Source organism: Scyliorhinus canicula, chromosome 14 (genome assembly GCF_902713615.1).
Source record: "Scyliorhinus canicula chromosome 14, sScyCan1.1, whole genome shotgun sequence".
NCBI lineage: Eukaryota > Metazoa > Chordata > Chondrichthyes > Carcharhiniformes > Scyliorhinidae > Scyliorhinus > Scyliorhinus canicula.
Window position 1 is genome coordinate 160,675,753 of NC_052159.1, and position 22,095 is coordinate 160,697,847.

At 46.2% G+C, this 22,095-nt stretch overlaps 1 protein-coding gene across 11 annotated transcripts in view; it reads left to right on the plus strand.

The window, feature by feature from the left end:
* Window positions 1-22,095, plus strand: part of atp11a (ATPase phospholipid transporting 11A) — a 242,039-nt gene that overhangs the window by 102,086 nt on the left and 117,858 nt on the right. For all 11 annotated transcript variants that reach the window (XR_005463256.1, XM_038818831.1, XM_038818829.1 and 8 more), the window contains 3 exons: window positions 3,321-3,394; window positions 7,042-7,145; window positions 12,329-12,510. Coding sequence is in view for 10 of the 11 variants with exons in the window: in XM_038818831.1 (XP_038674759.1) it covers window positions 3,321-3,394; window positions 7,042-7,145; window positions 12,329-12,510 (360 nt within the window). In the remaining variant the exon portion in view is untranslated. The remainder of the gene's footprint in view (window positions 1-3,320; window positions 3,395-7,041; window positions 7,146-12,328; window positions 12,511-22,095) is intronic.

Here is a 22,095-nt window from a genome sequence, read left to right on the forward strand (position 1 = left end):
CATCATCCAGGACAAAGCAGCCCCGCTTGATTGCTCCTCCTTCCACAAACATTCAAACCCTCCACCACTGACAAACAATGGCAGCCGTGTGTACCATCTACAAGATGCATTGCAACAACTCACCAAGGCTCCTTAGACAGCACCTTCCAAACCCACGACCACTACCATCTAGAAGGACAAGAGCTGCAGATATCTGGGAACCCCACCCACCTGGAGGTTCCTCTCCAAGTCACTCACCTCCCTGACTAGGAAATATATCGTCGTTCCTTCATTGTCACTGGGGCAACATCTTGGAACTCCCTCCCTAATGGCACAGTGGGTGTACCTACACCTCAGGGACTGCAGCGGTTCAAGAAGGCAACTCACCCCCACCTTCTGAAGGGCCACTAGGGATGGGCAATAAATGCTGGCCTAAGCAACGACACTCACATCCTGTAAATGAATTTTTTTTTAAATGTGTGCATTGGTTACTCATATTACCATGATCCAGCCTTAAATCTACCTCATTCTAGTTTGCATGGCCTTCATTACAAAACACAACAGCAGTTGAGGTACAAGCTTGGGCAGGAATTTCCATGCATCCCGCTGTGTGTTTTGCCGTGGCGGAGACGGCACGATTGTCTGGCTGCGGGATCTTCTGGTCCCACCATTGTCAATGGGGTTTCCCCTTAATCGCAGCCCTCACTGCCAGGGGACCCGTGGCAGGGGTGCGTCATTGCTCAAGATGTCTAGTTTACTTCTATCAGCTAATCAGAGTCTGGGACTTTGTAATTTATGCTGATTAATCATATGCTGAGAAATTAATTTTTAATAGTTAGATTGTCATGTTTGTCAAGTACTATCTTACTGTCATGCTTTACCAGGGCCTTTCTATTTGTTATGATCCTTTTTTACGGTATACTAATTTTCCTGGGTTGAAATGTTTAGAATCAAATGGAATTTACAATACCTTCCAAAGCAGAAGGAGCATCTCACAGACTGGCATGCAGCAATTTCACCCAGAATTAATTCATAGAAACTATATCCACTATCTGAAATAATTTTTTGCATTAATTGCATGAAGTAGGGTGGTTTTGAACTGGAAATCTGTTTAATAAACTAGCATTTTATATTGAATTTCATCAATTACCACATGATTCCTTTCACAAAGTCCACTGCTGAAATTTACAGCTGCTGTATTCATGATCATGAAGTTCATATTTTCACACGAGTGTGAACTTGGCATTGGTAAATTTCCCTCTTGTGATTGGCAAAACAGCCAAAGGCAACATAAAACCATTTTACATAGTGTGCTTTATCATCTGGAATGCACTGCCGAAGAGTGTGGTCGAGGCACAGTCAATCATGGCTTTTAAAAGGAAAATGGATACATACACATAGGGGGAAGAAATTGCAGGGCTATGCAGACAGAGTGAGTGATGCTCGTCGAATTGCTTTTGTCGATGCCTGGTACAGACTTAACGGCTGAATGGCCTCCTCACCTATTAACCAACCCCGGTAACCATTCTGTGGTTCTATTTTTGATGATTTTGTGCCCAGTGTTTTTACTGCCGCCTTGCTCTTGTAAAGTCTGCTCCAAAGTTACCATCTCCACGAAATGCTGAGTGGGAGTGTTACCATCCCAGCAGATGTTACTACTGGATATGCCACACAAGTCCCCGCTTGAGCCCTGGAATGATCTGTTTGCACAAAGGTTGACGTCTGCGGTGACCTTCACGGAAGCCGGGAATGGGTATCATCCTCCTCCAAGGGGTGCCAAGTCCGCGAGCAAGTGGCACAGGTGCTGCACTGTCTCTTTGTTGAGACGGTGTCTCCTGCGGCACATGCTGTCTGTCACCTCTTCAAAAGAGCAATGACTCCTGTCTATCTTGGGCTGTCACTGGCATCCCCTTCTAGGTTCCTCTTTGGCCTGATGCTGCTTCAGGGTGTGATGCAACCTCCAACCTGCGTTGATGTTGCTGTCTCCTCTGTCTTCTGGCCACATGGGCTACCACTAACAATGCGAGGGCAGCCTCTGCATTACCAACAACACCAACTATTTTGGTATCTGTAAGGAATTGGAGAAAGAGATAGACCGACAATCAGGATTTCCATCTCAGGATCCTCAATTCCCCCACGCCTCCTCCATCCTTATGTGTCCTGTCTGCTCTGAGTACCATCTGCTGAGCCAGTTGTGCTGGCAAACCTTCCTCTGCAACCCCCTGTACCACTTCATGAGCCCCTAGACCCCAGAACTCTGCCAGGAATGGGAGACCGTGGTCACGTATCCTCCCCTGTTCCACACACTTACACTTTGGTCCCGTGAAGATCTGAAGTGTTGAAGCCCTGCTGTTCAGTGTTTGATTGTTGGCAGCAACCTCTATGGTGCTGACTCTCTTAGAGTTCAGGCACAATGTTCAGGCATCAAAATTTGATTGAAATGCAATGCACTTATCATCGTATGAGACATGGCACATGTGCGCACGAGAAGCCGAGAACTAACTAGGCCAATTCCTCATTAGCAAGAGCCTTCAGCTGTGAAGCTAGAGGCTGCTCACAGTCAAAGGGAGTTAAAGTGACCTTCAGCATTGAACCAAGAGCATGCTGTGCCCTGGAAGTGTTTGGTAGGACAGACAAGATGCAGCAGTGCTTGGCCCCTGTTATGGGTCTCCACAATATTGAATGATGGCTCCTCACCCCCCAGCTCATGGGCGAACCTTGGCCTACAAGGCTTCAGCCCTCCTGACCAAGCCCAACCTCCCCCTGAGGAGTCTATTCCATCCTCACCGCACGAGCACTGGACCAGCAGCTCCTGTGCCCCTGAGTTACTTGCTGGAAAATGGAAAGAGCTACTCACCTCCCCTCAGTAGCCATTGCGCCAGCTTCACATTTAAAAAAAAGGAGTACTAAACGATGCCCATATGATTTCTCGCTTTGGGGCCAGTTAGTTCCTTGGAGGACGGAATCTCGCTAATGAGATCTAAATCGATACAAATGAGGGGTTATTGATATGATCATCATTTTTGGGAACTTGCCATTGGGAGCAGGCCAGTTAAATTGTGAATTGATTCGTGCCTGGTGCCAATCTCGATTTTGGCCTTTCCCGCTATTTATCCAGCATGTCCAGATCCCCCGCCTTTGCAACCTGGTGATTAAATCGCACCCATGGTCTTTCAGGGCTTTGGTGACAGTTTACGGTGGAAGCGACGGCTGCAATATTATGTACAACTCACAGTTAAAGGAAAATGAAATAACGTTCCAACTAACTGGAAATGTAGCCGTATTCTCTGTCCGTGGGAAGCACATTGCTGTTAAATTCACATCTTTTCATTCTTTTGAAGGTATGAATTACTCCACATCTTGAATTTTGACTCTGTGAGACGTCGTATGAGTGTCATTGTTAGATCTAAAACAGGTGAGTGATTGGATTTAACCTGGCGGTTGAGATTGGATCGACATGTCAGGGTTGGTGTGAGTGAGTCTGATGTGTGTTTGTGTGCATACACTCCCTCTAGGGCAAGTACATCTTTCCTTGGGTAAGGAGACCAAAAATGCACATAATACTCTAGGTGCGGTCTCCTGTAAATAATTGCAGTAAGACATCTTTTCTCCTACACTCAAATCCTCTTGTAATAAAGACCAACATATCCTTAGCTTTCTTAATTGCTTGCTGTACCTGCATGTTAGTTTTCAATCACTCCTGAACCAGGGCACCCAAATCACTTTGAAGTTCAGCACCTCCCAGCCCCTCTCCACTTAACAAAAGCTCTACATTTCTGTTTTTCCTACCAAAGTGGATAACCTTACATTTATCCACATTGTAATCAATGTGCAAATTTTTGCACGTCTCTCCAACTCCTTGTGACTCACGCTTCCACCTTGTATTGTGTCATCTTCAAACTCGTAAATCATACATTTTATGCCCACGTACAAATGATCGATATAGATTATGAACAGCTGGGGCCCAAGCACTGATCCTTATGGTACCCTTCAGGTCTGTGGGGAGATGGTGGTGTAGTGGTATTGGCACTGAACCAGGGAAAGAAAACCAGAGACCCAGAGTAATGCTCTGGGGGCCCAGGTTCAAATCCTGCTAACGCTGATGGTGAAATTTGAGTTTGTGAGTCTGTATGATGATCTTGAAACCATTGTCGAATGTTGTAAAAACCCATCTGATTCACTAATGTCCTTTAGGATCCTGGTCTGGCCTACATGTGAATCCAGATGACTCTTAACTGCCCTCTCAAGGGCAATTAGGGATGGGCAATAAATGTTGGCACAGCCTGCGACACCCATGTCCCATTATTATTAGAATAAATGTTTGATGGTTGGCACGGGCACGACGGGCCAAAGGGCCTCTTTCTTTGTTGTGAAACTCGATAATTATGACAAATTTGTTTTCTGTCCATCAACCAGCTCCCAAACTATGCCAATCCCATGTGCTCTAATTTTACTAACCATTTGTGTGGGACCTTATGAAAACAAGCAAGTAGTTTTTTAATATCAATTTGAGATACCCAATTCTTTTTTTTCTTCAAGTTAAGGGGAAATTTTGCGTGATCAATCCACCTACCAATCCTGGGTTCAATTCCGGCCTTGGGTCACTGTCTGTGCGGAGTCATCACGTTCTCCCCGTGTTTGCGTGGGTTTCCTCCGGGTGCTCCGGTTTCTTCCCACAGTCCAAAGATGTACAGGTTAAGTCGATTGACCATGATTAATTGCACCTTGGTGTTCAAAAGGTGAGGTACGGTTTCTGGGTTATGGGGATGGGGTGGATTCGTGGGCTTAAGAAGGGTGCTCTTTCCAAGGGCCAGTGCAGACTTGATGGGCTGAATGGCCTCCTTCTGCACTGTAAATTCTATGATTCTACCTTGCACATCTTTGGGTTGTGGGAGTGAGATCCACGCAAGCACGGGGAGAAGGCGCAAACTCCACAGTGACCCGGGGCCGGGATCGAACCCGGTTTCTTGGCGCCAAGAGGCAGCAGTGCTAACCACTGCACCGCCATGCTGTCCCCACAAACCAGTTTGTTAAACATGATTTCTCCTCATAAATCCATGTTCACTCTGCCCAATCCTACCATTATTTTCTAAGTTTCCTGTTATCACATCCTTTATTATAAACTCAAGAATTTTCCCTATTACTGATTTCAGGTTAACAAATCTGTGGTCGCCCTTTTTTCTCTCTATCTTCGTTTTTACTTAGTAGGATCCCATTGTCACCTTCCTGGAATCATTCCAGAGCCTATAGAATTTTGAAAGGTGACCACCAATTTTGAAAGATGACTACCTACTATCTCTGCAGCCACCTCTTTTGACACTCTGGGTTATAGATAATCAGGTTCAGGGTATTTATCTATAAGTTGGTTGATATGGAACCAGCCAGTCTTGCCGTTGGGGAATGCAATTTTATAAACTGAGTGGCGTACCTTGTCAGCAACAGTGTAGGGGCCGGCACATTTAGGGGATAGGAAGGAGCTAGTGTTATACAGCGAGATCATGACTTGCTGTCCGACTGTGTATTCTATCGGGTGGACCTTCTTGTCAAAGTAGGCCGTACTCTGCTTCTTCCGGGCACCTAGTCGGACAGTGGCAGCCAGTTGGGCTGCTTTGATATTCTCAGTGATCTGTTGAACAGCTTTCTCATGTGTGAGGGCTGTGATGGCGGGGTCGGTTAGGTCCAGCCCTAACAGATACTCTCCACCCTTCATAGGCCGGCCTGTCATGAATGTGTGGGGGGTGAATCCGGTGGAGTTGGAAATGGTGTTTTGAATGATCATTTGGGAAAAGGGAAATACGTGTCCCAAGTTGTGTTATTCTGCTGCACTGTTTTCCTAATGATAGATTTCAGGGTGCGATTCATCCCCTCCATGATGACCCTAGACTGGGGGTGGTATGTTATGTGGAAATTCTGTTTTATCCTGAACATGGCCCTTACATTTTGCATGACCCGCCCAGTAAAGTGTGTCCCTTGATTGGACTCTATGCTGCGGGGAAGATCCCATTGTGTAAAGATCTGGTGGGCAAGGATTTCAACTGTTGCTTTTGCTGTGTTGGTGCGAGTAGGGAATGCCTCGACCCATTTAGTAAATGTGTTAATAATGACCAGGACATACGTTAAGCTGTTTCTACTTGGTGAGAGTGGGCCAATGTAAACCACTTGGAGATTTGTCCAGGATCCTTCCACAGGGCGGGTGTGTCTCAATTGTCCCTTCCTGGCATATCTATCGGGGTTATTCTGTGCACAAATTAGGTAATTTTCAGTGTAGTGTGTCACATCGTCCCGTAATTCCAGCCACCAGCATTATGTTTTGAGGTGTTACGTGTCTATACCCTGGTGTCCCTGTCCATCATGGAACTGGTAGCTGAGCTGATTTCTGTCTTGGTTTGAGGACTACGTAATTCCCATTTCTCAGAATTAAACCTTTCTGTGTGGTTCATTTGTCCCTCCACCTATCATATGGGGCTGGATAGGTCCCATCTAAAATTGCTTTCAAGGATTTGTCCATGCCTCGGGCCTGGGCTAGGTCTGCAATGTTGGTCTGAAAGATGGTGACTGTGTTTATCGGTTGCCCTCCGGGTTGTTACCAGAAGTGTCCGTTACGGGCACCGGCTTTAGCTAAGGTGTCAGCAGGATCAGGTTCACCATCAGGGGGTCGGTGGAGAGGGTCTACCTTTGATGGCAACCATTCACTTCCTTTTTTAAGGAGTTATTCTCCATCAGCAGTTAGGGGGTTTAGTTGTGGCACTTTCTTGGCTTTTCCTGATACGTTTTCTTGACAGTAGATGGGGCTTTATCATGAGTGTGTAGATGGCATTGCATCAGGTACATACATGTGGGTGGGACTTCATCAGGTGAGATTGGTTAAATCGGAAAGTGAAATTAAAAAATTTGTGTAGTTGTAAACCGTAAATTATTTATTTTGCTGAGCTGAGTTTTTGGTGCTGGATCAGTTTTCCTGAGAAAGCTGAAACAAACCCTGTCACTGATTGGCAGTATTCATCAGCAGTTCAAAATTTAAAACAAAATTCATTAACATAAACATTTTTGTCTCTTAAACAGGGGAAATAATCCTGTTCTGTAAAGGAGCTGATTCATCAATTTTCCCCAGAGTAAAGAAGGGGAAGTTGGACCTGGTCCGGCAAAGAGTTCAGCACAATGCAGTGGTATGTCAAAGCAATTTTGGGTCCTGCTTTGAGTCTTTTTAAAAATGGTTTTGAATGTCCCCAGGTTTTCCCTGCCTTAAACCTTGAAGTATTCTGTAAGTTTAAACAGTATTTATTGAAGGAAACAATTACTGGTTGATGTGATTCTGTTCACATAAGATTTGTAGGTTGAAGTGGTTAGCACTGCTGCCCCACAGTGCCAGAGACCCAGGTTCGATTCCGGCCTTGGGTGACAGCGTATGTGGAGTTTGCACATTCTCTCTGGGTCTGCTCCGGTTTCCTCCCACAGTCCAAAGATGTGCAGGTTAGGTGAATTGGCTTTGCTCAATTGCCCCTTCATGTCCAAAGATTGGGTGGGGTTACGGGGACAGAGTAGGGATTGGGCCTGGGTAGGATATTCATTTGGAGGGTCAGCGCAGATTTGATGGACGAATGGCCTCCTTCTGCACTGTGGCAATTTCATGATTCAAAGATAATGTTGCAGTGAAGTGATGGTCATTCGGACAGGGGCTCAGAGTTGTACTGAGATTTACAGTTCAGAAACAGACAATTCAGCCCATCGGGACAATACTGCTGTTTATGCTCGAAGTGAGCCTCCTGCCACTCTACTTCACCTCACCCTATCAAAATATCACTTTCGCCCTCATGTTTATCCAGCTTCCCCTTAACTGCATCTATCAATATCTGAAATGTTGCAGATATTTGAAGATGTGAGAATTGATGTTACAGTGGAAATAAATAAATATTATAAAATTATTCCTAAGCTGAGTGCTGTTTCTGAATGCTGAAGTTGTTCAACAAAAAACAAAGAAAATTCCAGACCCTTTATCTAAACCTGTTGCCTATTTTCCAAGGTCTACGTCCCTCTGTTCCCCGCCCGTTCATATATCTGTCCAGATGCAACTTAAATGATGCTATCATGCCCGCCTCTACCACCTCCACTGGCAAAGCATTCCAGGCACCCATCACCCTCTGCGTAAAAAGCTTTCCACGCACATCTCCCTTAAACTTTCCCCCTCTCACCTTGAAATCGTGACCCCTTGTAATTGACACCCCCACTCTTGGGGGAAAAAGCTTGTTGCTATCCGCCCTGTCCATACCTCTCATACTTTTGTAGACCTCAATCAGGTCTCCCCTCAACCTCTGTCTTTCCAATGAAAACAATCCTAATCTATTCAACCTTTCTTCATAGCTAGCACCCTCCATACCAGGCAACATTCTGGTGAACCTCCTCTGCACCCTCTCTAAAGCATCCACATTCTTCTGGTAATGTGGCGACCAGAACTGCATGCAGTATTCCAAATGTGGCCTAACCAAAGTCCGATACAACTGTCACATGACCTGCTGACTCTTGTACTCAATACCCCGTCCGATGAAGGCAAACATGCTGTATGCCTTCTTGACCACTCTATCAACCTGCGTTGCCATCTTCAGGGTACAATGGACCTGAACTCCCAGATCTCTCTGTACATCAATTTTCCCCAGGACACGTCCATTGACCGTATAGTCCGCTCTTGAATTAGATCTTCCAAAATGCAGCACCTCGCATTTGCCTGGATTGAACTCCATCTGCCATTTCTCTGCCCAACTCTCCAATCTATCTATATTTTGCTGTATTCTCTGACAGTCCGCCTTGCTATCCGCATCTCCACCAATCTTAGTATCATCTGCAAACTTGCTCATCAGACCACTTATACCTACGTCCAGATCATTTATGTAGATCACAAACAACAGTGGTCCAAGCACGGATCCCTGTGGAACACCACTAGTCACCTTTCTCCATTTTGAGACACTCCCTTCCACCACTACTCTCTGTCTCCTGTTGCCCAGCCAGTTCTTTATCCATCTAGCTAGTACACCCTCAACCCCATACGACTTCACTTTTGCCATCAACCTGCCACGGGAAACTTTATCAAATGCTTTACTGAAGTCCATGTATATGAAATCTACAGCCCTTCCCTCATCAATTAATTTTGTCACTTCCTCAAAGAATTCTATTAGGTTTGTAAGACATGACCTTCCCTGCACAAAACTATGCTGCTTATCACTGATAAGTCTATTTTCTTCCAAATGTGAATAGATCCTATCCCTCAGTATCATCTCCATCAGTTTGCCTACCACTGACGTCAAGCTCACAGGTCTATAATTCCCTGGATTATCTCTACTACCCTTCTTAAACAAAGGGACAACATTAGCAATTCTCCAGTTCTCTGGGACCTCACCCGTGCTCAAGGATGCTGCAAAGATATCTGTTAATGCCCTAGCTATTTCGTCCCTCGCTTCCCTCAGTAACCTGGGATAGATCCCATCCGGTCCTGGGGACTTGTCCACCTTAATGCCTTTTAGAATACCCAAAACCTCCCCCTTCCTTATGCCGACATGACCTAGAGTATTTAAACATCCATCCCTAGCCTCAACATCCATCATGTCCCTCTCCTTGGTGAATATCGATGTAAAGTACTCATGAAGAAGCTCACTCATTTCCTCTGACTCCACGCATAAATTCCCTCTTTTGTCTTTGAATGGGCCAATCCTTTCTCTAGTTACCCTCTTGCTCCTTATATGCGAATAAAAGGCTTTGGGATTTTCCTTAACCCTGTTAGCCAAAGATATTTCATGACCCCTTTTTGCCCTCTTTATTGTGCGTTTGAGATTTGTCCTAATTTCCCTATATTCCTCCAAAGCTTCATCAGTTTTGAGTCGCCTCGATCTTATGTATGCTTCCTTTTTCATCTTAGCTAGTCTCACAATTCCACCCGTCATCCATGGTTCCCTAATCTTGCCATTTCTATCTCTCATTTTCACAGGAACATGTCTGTCCTGCACTCTAATCAACCTTTCTTTAAAAGACTCCCACATTTCAAATGTGGATTTACCCTTAAACAGCTGCTCCCAATCCACATTCCCTAGCTCCTGCCGAATTTTGTTATACTCTGCCTTTCCCCAATTTACCACTCTTCCTTTAGGACCACTCTCGTCTTTGTCCATGAGTATTCTAAAACTTATGGAATTGTGATCGCTGTTCCCAAAGTAATCACCGACTGAAGCATCAACCACCTGGCCGGGATCATTTCCCAATACCAGGTCCAGTATGGCCCCTTCCCGAGTTGGACTATTTACAAACTGCTCTAAAAATCTCTCCTGGATGCTCCTTACAAATTCTGCTCCATCTACGCCTCCCAACACTACATGAGTCCCATTCAATGTTGGGGAAGTTAAAATCTCCCATGCCAACCACCCTATTGCTCCTACATTGTTCTATAATCTGTCTACATATTTGTACCTCTACTTCACGCTCGCTTTTGGGAGGCCTATAGTAAAGTCCCAACAATGTTACTGCACCCTTCCTATTTCTTAGCTCTATCCATATTGCCTCAGTGCTCGAATCCTCCATCGTGCCCTCCTTAATCACAGCTGTGATATCATCTCTGACCAGTAATGCAACTCCTCCACCCCTTTTACCTCCCTCTCTATCCCTCCTGAAGCATCTATACGCTGGGATATGAAAAATGAAAATCGCTTATTGTCACGAGTAGGCTTCAATGAAGTAACTGTGAAAAGCCCCTAGTCGCCACATTCCGGTGCCTGTCCGGGGAGGCTGGTACGGGAATCGAACCGTGCTGCTGGTCTGCTTTAAAAGCCAGAGATTTAGCCCAGTGAGCTAAACCAGCCCTTGGTATATTTAGTTGCCAGCCTTGCCCACCCCTCAACCAAGTCTCAGTAATACCAATAACATCATATTCCCAGGTACTAATCCAAGCTCTAAATTCATCTGCCTTACCTGCTACACTTCTCGCATTAAAACAGATGCATCTCAGACCACCTGTCCCTTTGCGATCATCATCTCTTCCCTGTCTACTCTTCCCCTTAGTCACATTGAGTTTATTATCCAGTACCTTACTGGCTTTAGTTGCTGCCTCTTTACTGACCTCTAACTTCCTAATCTGGTTCCCACCCCCCTGCCACATTAGTTTAAAACCTCCCCAACAGTGTTAGCAAATGCACCCCCGAGGACATTGGTTCCAGTCCTGCCCAGGTGTAGACCATCCGATTTGTCATGGTCCCACCACCCCCAGAACCGGTTCCAATGTCCCAAAAATCTGAACCCCTCCCACCTGCACCATCTCTCAAGCCACATATTCATTCTGACTATTCTTAAATTTCTACTCTGACTGTTTCGTGGCACTGGTAGCAATCCTGAGATTACTACCTTTGAAGTCCTACTTTTTAACTTATCTCCTAACTCCCTAAATTCTGATTGTAGGATCTCATCCCGTTTTTTACCTATATCGTTGGTGCCTATATGCACCACGACAACTGGCTGTTCACCCTCCCCCTTCAGTATGTCCTGCAGCCGATCTGAGACATCCCTGACCCGTGCACCTGGGAGGCAACATACCATTCGGGAGTCTCGTTTTCGACCACAGAAACGCCTGTCTACTTCCCTTATGATTGAATCCCCTATGACTATAGCCCTGCCAGTCTTTTTCCCGCCCCTCTGTGCAGCAGAGCCAGCCACGGTGCCATGAGCCTGGCTACTACTGCCTTCCCCTGGTGAGTCCTCTCCCCCAACAGTATCCAAAACCGTATACCTGTTTTGGAGGGAGATGAACGCAGGGGACACCTGCACTGCCTTCCTGCTCTTTCTCTGCCTTTTGGTCACCCATTCCCTGTCTCTCTCACCAATCCTAATCTGCGGTGTGACCAACTCACTGAACGTGCTATCCACGACCTCCTCAGCATCGCGAATGCTCCAAAGTGAGTCCATCCGCAGCTCCAGAGCCGCCATGCGGTCTAACAGGAGCTGCAGCTGGACACACTTCCCGCACATGAAGGAGTCAGGGGCATTGGCCGCGTCCCTGAACTCCCACATTTCGCACGAGGAACATAACACTGGTCTGGGATCTCCTGCCATTTTCACGCTTTACCTCAACTGATTACAAATAAAGTATCAAAAAATGAATAAATGAAAGGAATAAGGATTTTCCTTACAATCAAAATACTTACCAACGCACAGAGTTAAATTTCTCCCAGCTACTGCTAATTGGAGCACTTTCCTTACCAGCCAATTTGATTATGAAATACTTGTGAGACTGTAATTCTGCAACATGCAGCAGGGGCCACTCACCCAATGGATTTCAACATAATTACTTTGGTTTTTAATACAGTTTTATTAATTTCAGGAGGGACTGAGGACCTTGTGTGTGGCCTACAAAGTCCTGACCTGCGAAGAATATGATACTATCCACACACTTCTTCAGAATGCAAAGCTAGCCCTCCAGGAACGTGACAGGAAGCTTGCTGAAGCGTACGATGTGGTTGAAAGAGATCTTGATTTGCTCGGAGCAACAGCTGTGGAAGACAGGTCAGAGAGGGATAGATTCAAGTGTTTTTTTCAACTCTGCCCTCATTAGTTGAATCAAATCTGAGCAATATATCACCTTGGATCTGATTTAAAATAGAGCTAATTTAGTTTCATATCATAACCAGATAAGGTATACGGATTCTGTTACATTGGAGGGCTGATCCTTGCCACGCTTCATTAATCATAGTGTGTAAATTTGAAAATGCCCGTTTATGCCCACGGTTCGCTTCCTGTCTGTTAATCAATCCCCTCTCCATTCTAATATATCACCAGGTCACTTTCTGTGTGACACCTTCTAGAATATCTTTTGAAAATCCCGGTACACCGCACCTCCTGTTTCCCCTTACATCCTCAAAAAACTTTAATACATTTGTCAAACATGATTTCCCTTTTCTGAAGCCATTCTATTATTTTCTAAAGTATATTGGGGAGGATTTGCCATGGCCCCCATGGTGGGTTTCTCAGCAGCAGGACGTGGCCCGCCATTGGCTGGTGTCAAGATCTCCTGCTCCCGCCGCTGTCGGTGGGATTTCTCAGGAGCCCGCAGTGGGGGTCTGCCAGCAGCAGGATTGGAGTATCCCACTGGCAAGAACAGTGGCAACCCCCCCTCCCCCATTGTTAAGATTTCCATAATAATAGATTCCTACATTTTCTCAATGACTGATGTTAAGCTAACTGACCTGTGATTCTCCCTTTTCTCTCTCCTACTTGCTTGAAAAGCAATGTTACATTTGCCAACTTCCAATCTGATGGGACCATTCCTGAATCTTAGGAACCCATCAGGTGCCGGGGATTTGTTGGACTTTATTCCCCTAAGCTTCGCCAATACGTTTTCTCTGCTGATATTAATTTCCTGATTCTTTTTAGCCCCTAAGTTACCCTCTAATTCTGGTGTGAAACCTGTGGTTTATATTGTAAAACAGAGGCAAAATATTTGTTCAATGCCTCATTTCTCATCATGTGGTGATGCCGGCATTGGACTGGGGTGAGCACAGTAAGAAGTCTTACAACACCAGATTAAAGTCCAAGAGGTTTGTTTTAAATCACTAGCTTTTGGATACTTTGAATGCGAGCATTTGCAGGAATTTGCAGGTAATTGTTTTTACAGAGCCAGAGAGAGGGGTAACCCCAATACTTTGAATGCAACTTTGAATACTTGAATGCGAGCATTTGCAGGAATTTGCATGTAATTAAGTCTTTAAGAGCCAGAGACCCAGGTTAAAGAGGTGTGAATTGTCTCAAGCCAGGACAGTTGAGACAAGCTTGAGACAATTCACACCTCTTTAACCTGGGTCTCTGGCTCTTAAAGACTTAATTACGTGCAAATGGTCGCATTCAAAGTATTGTCTTGCATCTTTGACTTCGTCGATATAAATGTTTCTGGAACCTACCTCTCTATTCAAGGGGCTGGTTTAGCTCAAAGGGGCTGGGTTAGCTCCGCTAAATCGCTGGCTTTGAAAGCAGACCAAGCAGGCCAGCAGCACGGTTCAATTCCCGTACCAGCCTCCCCGGACAGGCGCCGGAATGTGGCGACTAGGGGCTTTTCACAGTAACTTCATTGAAGTGATTTTCATTTTTTTCATTTCACCTGAGGAAGGAACAGTACTCCGAAAGCTAGTGATTTAAAACAAACCTGTTGGATTTTAACCTGGTGCTGTGAGATTTCTTACTGTGCTCATTTCTCATCCTCATTTCTCACCACCTCCTGTCTCAGCTTCTCAGGGACCAATATTTACCCTATTTCCTTTTTATAAATAAAAGCAGGTACGATTTGTTTTTATATTTCTGGCTAGTTTACTTTTATTCTATTTTTTTACCCTTTTTGTCAATTTTTTCATGACCTTTTTCTGATTTCTAAAACATTTACAATCCTCAAACTTTCTACTTTTTTTTGCAACATTAGAAGCCTTCCTTAAAAAAATCTAATGCTAACCTGAACTTCCAGAGTGAACCATGGATGGGTCTTGCTTGCTGATTTTTTGTTTTTCAAAGGAATGTAATTTTGTTCAACATTTTGAATTATTTCTTTAAATGTATCGCCACTGTTCATTTGACAAAGAGTCATCGGACTCGAAACGTTAGCTCTTTTCTCTCCCTACAGATGCTGCCAGACTTGCTGAGATTTTCCAGCATTGTCCCTTTCTCCACTGTTCATTTGCTGCCACACCTTTTAGTCTGCTCACCAATTAACCTTGGCCAGTTCCATCCTCATACCCATGTAATTAGCTTTATTTAAGTTTCAGATACTTGTTTATGATTGGAATGTGTCAGTTTCATAATTTCCAATGTAATTTGATGATATGATCACTATCTCCCAGTGGATCTTTGACTCTGGCATTACTAATTAAACCTGCCTCATTACACAATACTAGATCTAAGATAGGTTTATCTCTGTTCGGTTTGATAATGTTTTGCTCCAGAAAACATGAAAACATTCTATAAAGTCATCCTCGACACTATTCTTGTTATTTTAATTGGCCCAGTCTATATGAAGAATAAAGTCCCCACAATTATCACATTGCCTTTGCTACAAGCTCCAACAATTTCTTGTTTAATGTCCTGTCCAATGGTATAACTGCTGCTATGAGGCCTCCACCAGTACTTTCTGACTCTTATTTTTAATTTGTACCTACACTGATTCTACTTCATGACCTTCTGAGGTCCGATCCCTTCTCACTAATGTCATCCTTTACTATAAGGGCAATCTCTTTTTTTTTTTGCTATTCCATCAGTCTTTCTGAAATATTGTGTACCATGGTATATATATTTCCCAACCTTGATTACTTTGCAATCGTATATTTCTCTGATAGTGATTAAACCTGGACTTTATAGAATGTTTTCAAAATAAGGGGAAGTGGATTTAGGACTGAGTTTAGGAGGAACTTCTTCACCCAAAGGGTTGTGAATCTATAGAATTCCTTGCCCAGTGAAGCAGTTGAGGCTCCTTCATTAAATGTTTTTCAGATAAAGATAGATCGTTTTTTGAAGAATAAAGGGATTAAGGGTTATGGTGTTCGGGCCGGAAAGTGGAGCTGATTCCACAAAAGATCAGCCATGATCTCATTGAATGGCGGAGCAGGCTCGAGGGGCCAGATGGCCTACTCCTGCTCCTAGTTCTCATGTTATGTTCTCATTGTGGCACGAGTTCATCTATCTTATTGCATATCCTTCATGCATTCAGATAAAGAACATTTAACTTAATTTTTTAACCTATTTTGGCTGATGCACAATTTATAATAAATTTGCTTACCCACCCTGTCTAACTGAGCTTGTCTTTATTCATCTGTCTACACTGTTCCGTTGCCTCAACCTTTCTTTTTGGATTTCTAAATTTCCCTTCACCTCAACCCTCCTCCCATAGCTTTAAAGCCCTGTCCACAACTCTAGTTATACAACTGGCCAGGGCACTGGTCTCAGCTTGGTTTAAGTGGAACCCCATCCATGTGGAATGGTCACCCTTTCTTCAGTAGCGATGCCATACCAGTCTTTTAATCGTGCATTTAATTTTCAAATCTTTTAAACCCTATCAAGTAACAATCCAGAAATGACTACCTTTGATCTATTTTTAATTTAGTGCCAAGCTCCTCATCCTCTGTATGCAGAACCGCTTTCCTAGTCCTACCAAGGTCATTGGTATCTGCGTGGGCCATGACAACTGGATCCTCCCCTTCTCTAAATACCTCTCCAACTGCGATAAGATGTCCTTAACTCTGGCACCAGGCAGACAATACAAGCTTCAGAATTCACGGCCGCGGCTGGAGAGAACTGTCTAAATCCCCTTGGCTACACGGTAGCACAGTAGAAAGCACTGTGGCTTCACAGTGCCAGGGTCCCAGGTTCAATTCCCCGCTGGGTCACTGTCTGTGCGGAGTCTGCACATTCTCCTCGTGTCTGCGTGGGTTTCCTCTGGGTGCTCCGGTTTCCTCCCACAGTCCAAAGATGTGCAGGTTAGGTGGATTGGCCATGCTAAATTGCCCTTAGTGTCCAAAAAGTTTAGGAGGGGTTATTGGGTTACGGGGATAGGGTGGAAGTGAGGGCTTAAGTGGGTCGGTGCAGACTCGATAGCCCGAATGGCCTCCCTCTGCACTGTACGTTCTATGTACACCATCACCACTACATTCCTTTTTTCTTCCCCAACTTGAATGGCATCCTGCCCCATGGTGCCATGGTTAGTCTAGCAATCGACCCTGCACACAGAGCAAACACCTTCAACCTGTTGGACAGAGTCAGAGGATGAGGCTCCACTATCACTACATGCTGCTTCCCAAGCCTGACTCACTGTCACATCCTACTGTCCCTGACTATTGACCAACTCTAAAGTTCTACCTAAGGGGTGTGACTGTCTCCTGGAATAAAGCATCCAGGTAATTCTCCCCCTCCTGATGCCCCACAGTGTCAGCAATCCAGCTCAACAACTCGAAGCTGGAATTGCTGTGTCACGAACGGCGCTGATATTATCTGAGAGGGTATCCCAACTTGGAATATGGTTCGTGGGGGTGTGTACTTTTATTTTTGGAATGGTGCGAGGAGTCAGGTGAAAGCCCAGTGAGAATAAGCAGCACAGTCATCTTGCAACAATTATTCGAGGCTATTTACGAAATTAAAGAAAAGACAAATACACATGCGATGACAATTAAGAATATGAATTGCTAAGCACACGCAGTTGATGTAGAATTCGCAGAATCCCTACAATGCAAAAGGGGGCCGTTCAGCCCATTGAAACTGGACCCGACCTAAGGGCCCAAGCCTCCTACCCTGTAACCCCACCCAACCTGCTCATCTTCGGACTATGGGAGGAAAACGGAGAAACGTTAGGGACCTTCAAGCGGCTATTGGATAGGTACATGGATTAGGGTATCATAATGGAGTGTAGATTAGTTTCTTCTTAAGGGCCGCACGGTAGCATTGTGGATAGCACAATTGCTTCACAGCTCCAGGGTCCCAAGTACGATTTCGACTTGGGTCACTGTCTGTGTGGAGTCTGCACATCCCCCCCCGTGTGTGTGTGGGTTTCCTCCGGGTGCTCCGGTTTCCTCCCACAGTCCAAAGATGTGCAGTTTGGGTGGATTGGCCATGATAAATTGCCCTTCGTGTCCAAAATTCTATGATTAACCTAGGATAAAAGTTCGGCACGACATCGTGGGCCGAAGGGCCTGTTCTGTGCTGTATTTCTCTCTCTCTCTCTCACTTGAGGAAACCCACGCAAATACGGGGAGAACGTGGAAATTCCCAATAGACAGACAGACCACCCAAAGCTGGAATTGAACCTGGGTCCCTGGTGCTGTGAGGCAGCAGTCCTAACCACTGTGAGGCAGCAGTGTTAACTACTGTACCACCGTGCCATCCCTTGTAGAATATATCCCTTGTTCCAAAATACATCTACAATCCCTGAACTCCTTCAGACTTCCTCTCTCCCAAACAACATACAAATTAAATAGATCTCTAAGTCAAAAATCAACACAATACCGGGAGGATATTCAAGTCTGGTAAATGACCTGTACAGCAAAGATATTTAAGGATATATAACCCTCATGTGACCCAGATGATCTCCCCGTTGGACTTTTGAACCAGGCACTTAAAAGCCGGCCAGAATGAGAACCAGCAGATCGATAGTCCGGCTGGGGTTGACGTACTGTGGGTTGCCGTGTTGCAGTCTTACTTTTCTTTGACGAAATAAACTTTTATGGTTAAAACTTCTCGGGACTCCTGTGGATGGTATACTGGCGACGAGGAAGCACAGAACTGCAGGCTGCAATTCTGGACGTCCAGACCACGTTTGCATTCCTCTGTAAGGGAGCAAGGTCAGAAGGTCAGAGCCAGTTTAAAATGATTCTTGTTTCTTTGTGGCGGCCATGAGCTGAAAAACATGGCACTCGTCTGGGAACTTTGATTTAGGCCTCAACCCCACAACACAGGCACCAAAAGGGGGAAAAGTTCCCAAACTAATCCCCCATCCAATGCAATGCAAGCTAAAATGCAGAAGAACCAGCAATCTAGCAGTAAAAGCCGGGAGAAGGAAACCTTAACCCCGGAGCAGGGAAGCCTGCGTGGAAACCCGGCCTTGGCCGACTCCATGGAATTGCCAGCGCAGACCCAGGCGATGATGCAAAAGGTGATGGAGTTCATTACCACTGAGCTCCGAGGGCAGCACGGTGGCGCAGTGGTTAGCACTGCTGTCTTGCGGTGCCGAGGTCTCAGGCTCGATCCCGGCTCTGGGTCACTGTCCATGTGGAGTTTGCACATTCTCCCCGTGTTTGCGTGGGTTTCACCCCCACAGCTAAAAGATGTGCAGGTTAGGTGGCTTGGCCATGCTAAATTGCCCCTTAATTTAAAAAAAATTACTACACAGCTCCGGAGGTACAGCGACGTGGTGAAGGAGGGCCTCTTGGTGGCAGTGGGGTCAGCAGTACAGACCGAGATAGACCCCATAAGGGAAGCAATGGGTAGAATGGAGAGGAGACTGGAGACCCAAATGGCAACGGTGCGCACCCTAGAAAAAGCGACCAGGGAGACTGGTCCCGAACAGACGCCAGAATGTGGCGACTAGGGGCTTTTCATAGTAACTTCATTTGAAGCCTACCTGTGACAATAAACGATTTCCGTTTCATTTTTCATTTCAGACTGGATTGCTTAGAACATGGAACATACAGTGCAGAAGGAGGCCTTTCGGCCGATCAAGTCTGCACCGACTCACTCTATCCCCCTAACACAATAACCCCTCCTAACATTTTGGACTCTAGGGCAATTTATCATGGCCAGTCCACCTAACCTTCACGTCTTTGGACTGTGGGAGGAAACCGGAGCACCCGGAGGAAACCCATGCAGACACGGGGAGAACGTGCAGACTCCGCACAGACAGTGACCCAAGCTGGGAATCGAACCTGGGACCCTGGCACTGTGAAGACACAGTGCTATCCACTTGTGCTACTGTGCTACTGTGCTCAAAGCTGAGGTGACAAGGCTGGTCAAGAAGGGTGGCACGATGGTATAGTGGTTAGCACTGCTGCCTCACAGCGCCAGGGACGCGGGTTCAATTCTGGTCACTGTGCGGAGTCAGCACATTCTTCCGCTGTCAGCGTGAGTTTCCTCCGGGTGCTCCGGTTTCCTCCCACAGTCCAAAGATGTGCAGGTTAGGTGGATTGGCCATGCTAAATTGCCCTTGGTGTCCAGGGATGAGCAGGTTAGGTTACGGGTTAAGGGGCTAGGACGGGATGGATGGGTGAGTGAACATGTGTAGAGTGTTCTTTTGAAGGGTCACTGCAGACTCGATGGGCCAAATGCCTGCTTCTGCACTGAAGGGATGCTATGATTCGAAGACCCAGAAGGTACGAGAAGAAAAAGTCGTCGACCAAGAAAGCAGGTCCCGCCGTCAGAAGCAGCGGATCGTGAGGCTGCCGGAGGGCACAAAGGGGAGGAACCCCACAGAGTACGTAACGGCGATGCTCGGAAAGCTGGTCGGGAAGAAGGCTTCGCAAAGCCCCCAGAGGTGGACCAGGCCCACAAGTCACTCCGGAAGTGACCCTAGGCAGGGGAGCCACCGCGTGCAAAGGTCGTGAGGCTCCATTGGTTCCAGGACAAAGAGCGGATCCCGAGGTTGGCAAAAGCACAAGGCTTGCAAGTTGGAAGGACACATCATCCGCTTGTACCAAGACACTGAAGCAGACCAGCCAGACACCGGACACACCATCCGCTTGTACCAAGACGCTGAAGCAGACCAGCCAGACACCGGACACACCATCCGCTTGTACCAAGACACTGAAGCAGACCAGCCAGACACCGGACACACCATCCGCTTGTACCAAGACACTGAAGCAGACCAGCCAGACACCGGACACACCATCCGCTTGTACCAAGATACTGAAGCAGACCAGCCAGACACCGGACACACCATCCGCTTGTACCAAGATACTGAAGCAGACCAGCCAGACACCGGACACACCATCCGCTTGTACCAAGATACTGAAGCAGACCGGCCAGACACCGGACACACCATCCGCTTGTACCAAGATACTGAAGCAGACCAGCCAGACACCGGACACACCATCCGCTTGTACCAAGACACTGAAGCAGACCGGCCAGACACCGGACACACCATCCGCTTGTACCAAGATACTGAAGCAGACCAGCCAGACACCGGACACACCATCCGCTTGTACCAAGACACTGAAGCAGACCAGCCAGACGCCGGACACACCATCCGCTTGGTAAATGTATGCGCCCCAGACTGGGACAACACAGAGTTTGTCAAGAAAACTATGGCGGAAAGCCTCGACTTAGACTCCCAAGACTCATCATGGGAGGACTTTAACTGTATATAAGACCCGAAGATTGACAGATGAAACCCTATGATGGGTGCTATATCAGGGAAGACACAAGAGCCTTTATGGAGCAGATAGGGGGGGGGGGGGGGGGGGGGGGGTGCATTCCGGAATCTTGTAACAGCAGGGAAGAAGCTATTTTTGAATCTGTGTGTTCTCTCAGACTTTTGTATCTCCTGCCCGATGGAAGATGTTGGAATAGAGAATAACCCGGGTGGGAGGTTTCTTTATTTATGCTGCCCGCTTTCCCAAGGCAGCGGGAGGTGTAGACAGAGTCAATGGATGGGGGGGGGGGACAGGTTTGTGTGATGGACTGGACTATGTTCATGACTCTGAAGTTTCTTATGGTCTTGGGCCGAGCAGTTGCCATACCAGGCTGTGATGCAGCCGGATAGGATGCTTTCTATGGTGCATCTGTACAAATTGTAAGAGTCAATATGGACTACTTCTGGAGTGACTTGTGGGCCTGGTCCACCTCGGGGGGCATTGCAAATTTCCTTAATTTCCTGAAGAAGTATAGGAGCTGTTGTGCTTTCTTGGTGGTTGCGTCGATGTGGGTGGACCAGGACAGATTGTTGGTGATGTGCACACCTAGGAATTTGAAGCTGTCAACCATCTCCACCTCGGCACCATTGATACAGACAGGGGCGTGGCTGATACTTTGCTTCCTGAAGTCAATGACCAGCTCCTTAGTTTTTCTGACATTGAGGGAGAGATTGTTGCTAAACCACTCCACTAGGTTCTCTATCTCCCTCCTGTATTCTGACTCATCGTTGTTTGAGTCCGGCCCACTATGGTTGTGTCATCAGCAAACCTGTAGGTGGAATTGGGGACGGATTTTTTTTTTGACAAACATTTTATTATGAAATGAAAAATGAAAATCGCTTATTGTCACGAGTAGGCTTCAATGAAGTTACTGTGAAAAGCCCCTAGTCGCCACATTCCGGCACCTGTCCGGGGAGGCTGGTACGGGAATTGAACCGTGCTGCTGGCCTGCTTGGTCTGCTTTAAAAGCCAGCGATTTAGCCTGGTGAGCTAAACCAGCCCCTTTATTAAGGCATTTTATAACAACAAAAGATACAAATACAAATGTAAACATAATTCTGTGTGTAGCACACCCCTCATCTCCCACTGTTCCCGCCCAAGCTAGACAAAAATAACAGAACTCCCCCTACCCCCCTTTACTCCCTTAACGCCCCCCTTATTGTATCTGCCAACAATTTAGTTTTCCCCGAACAAGTCGATAAACGGCTGCCACCTCCGAATG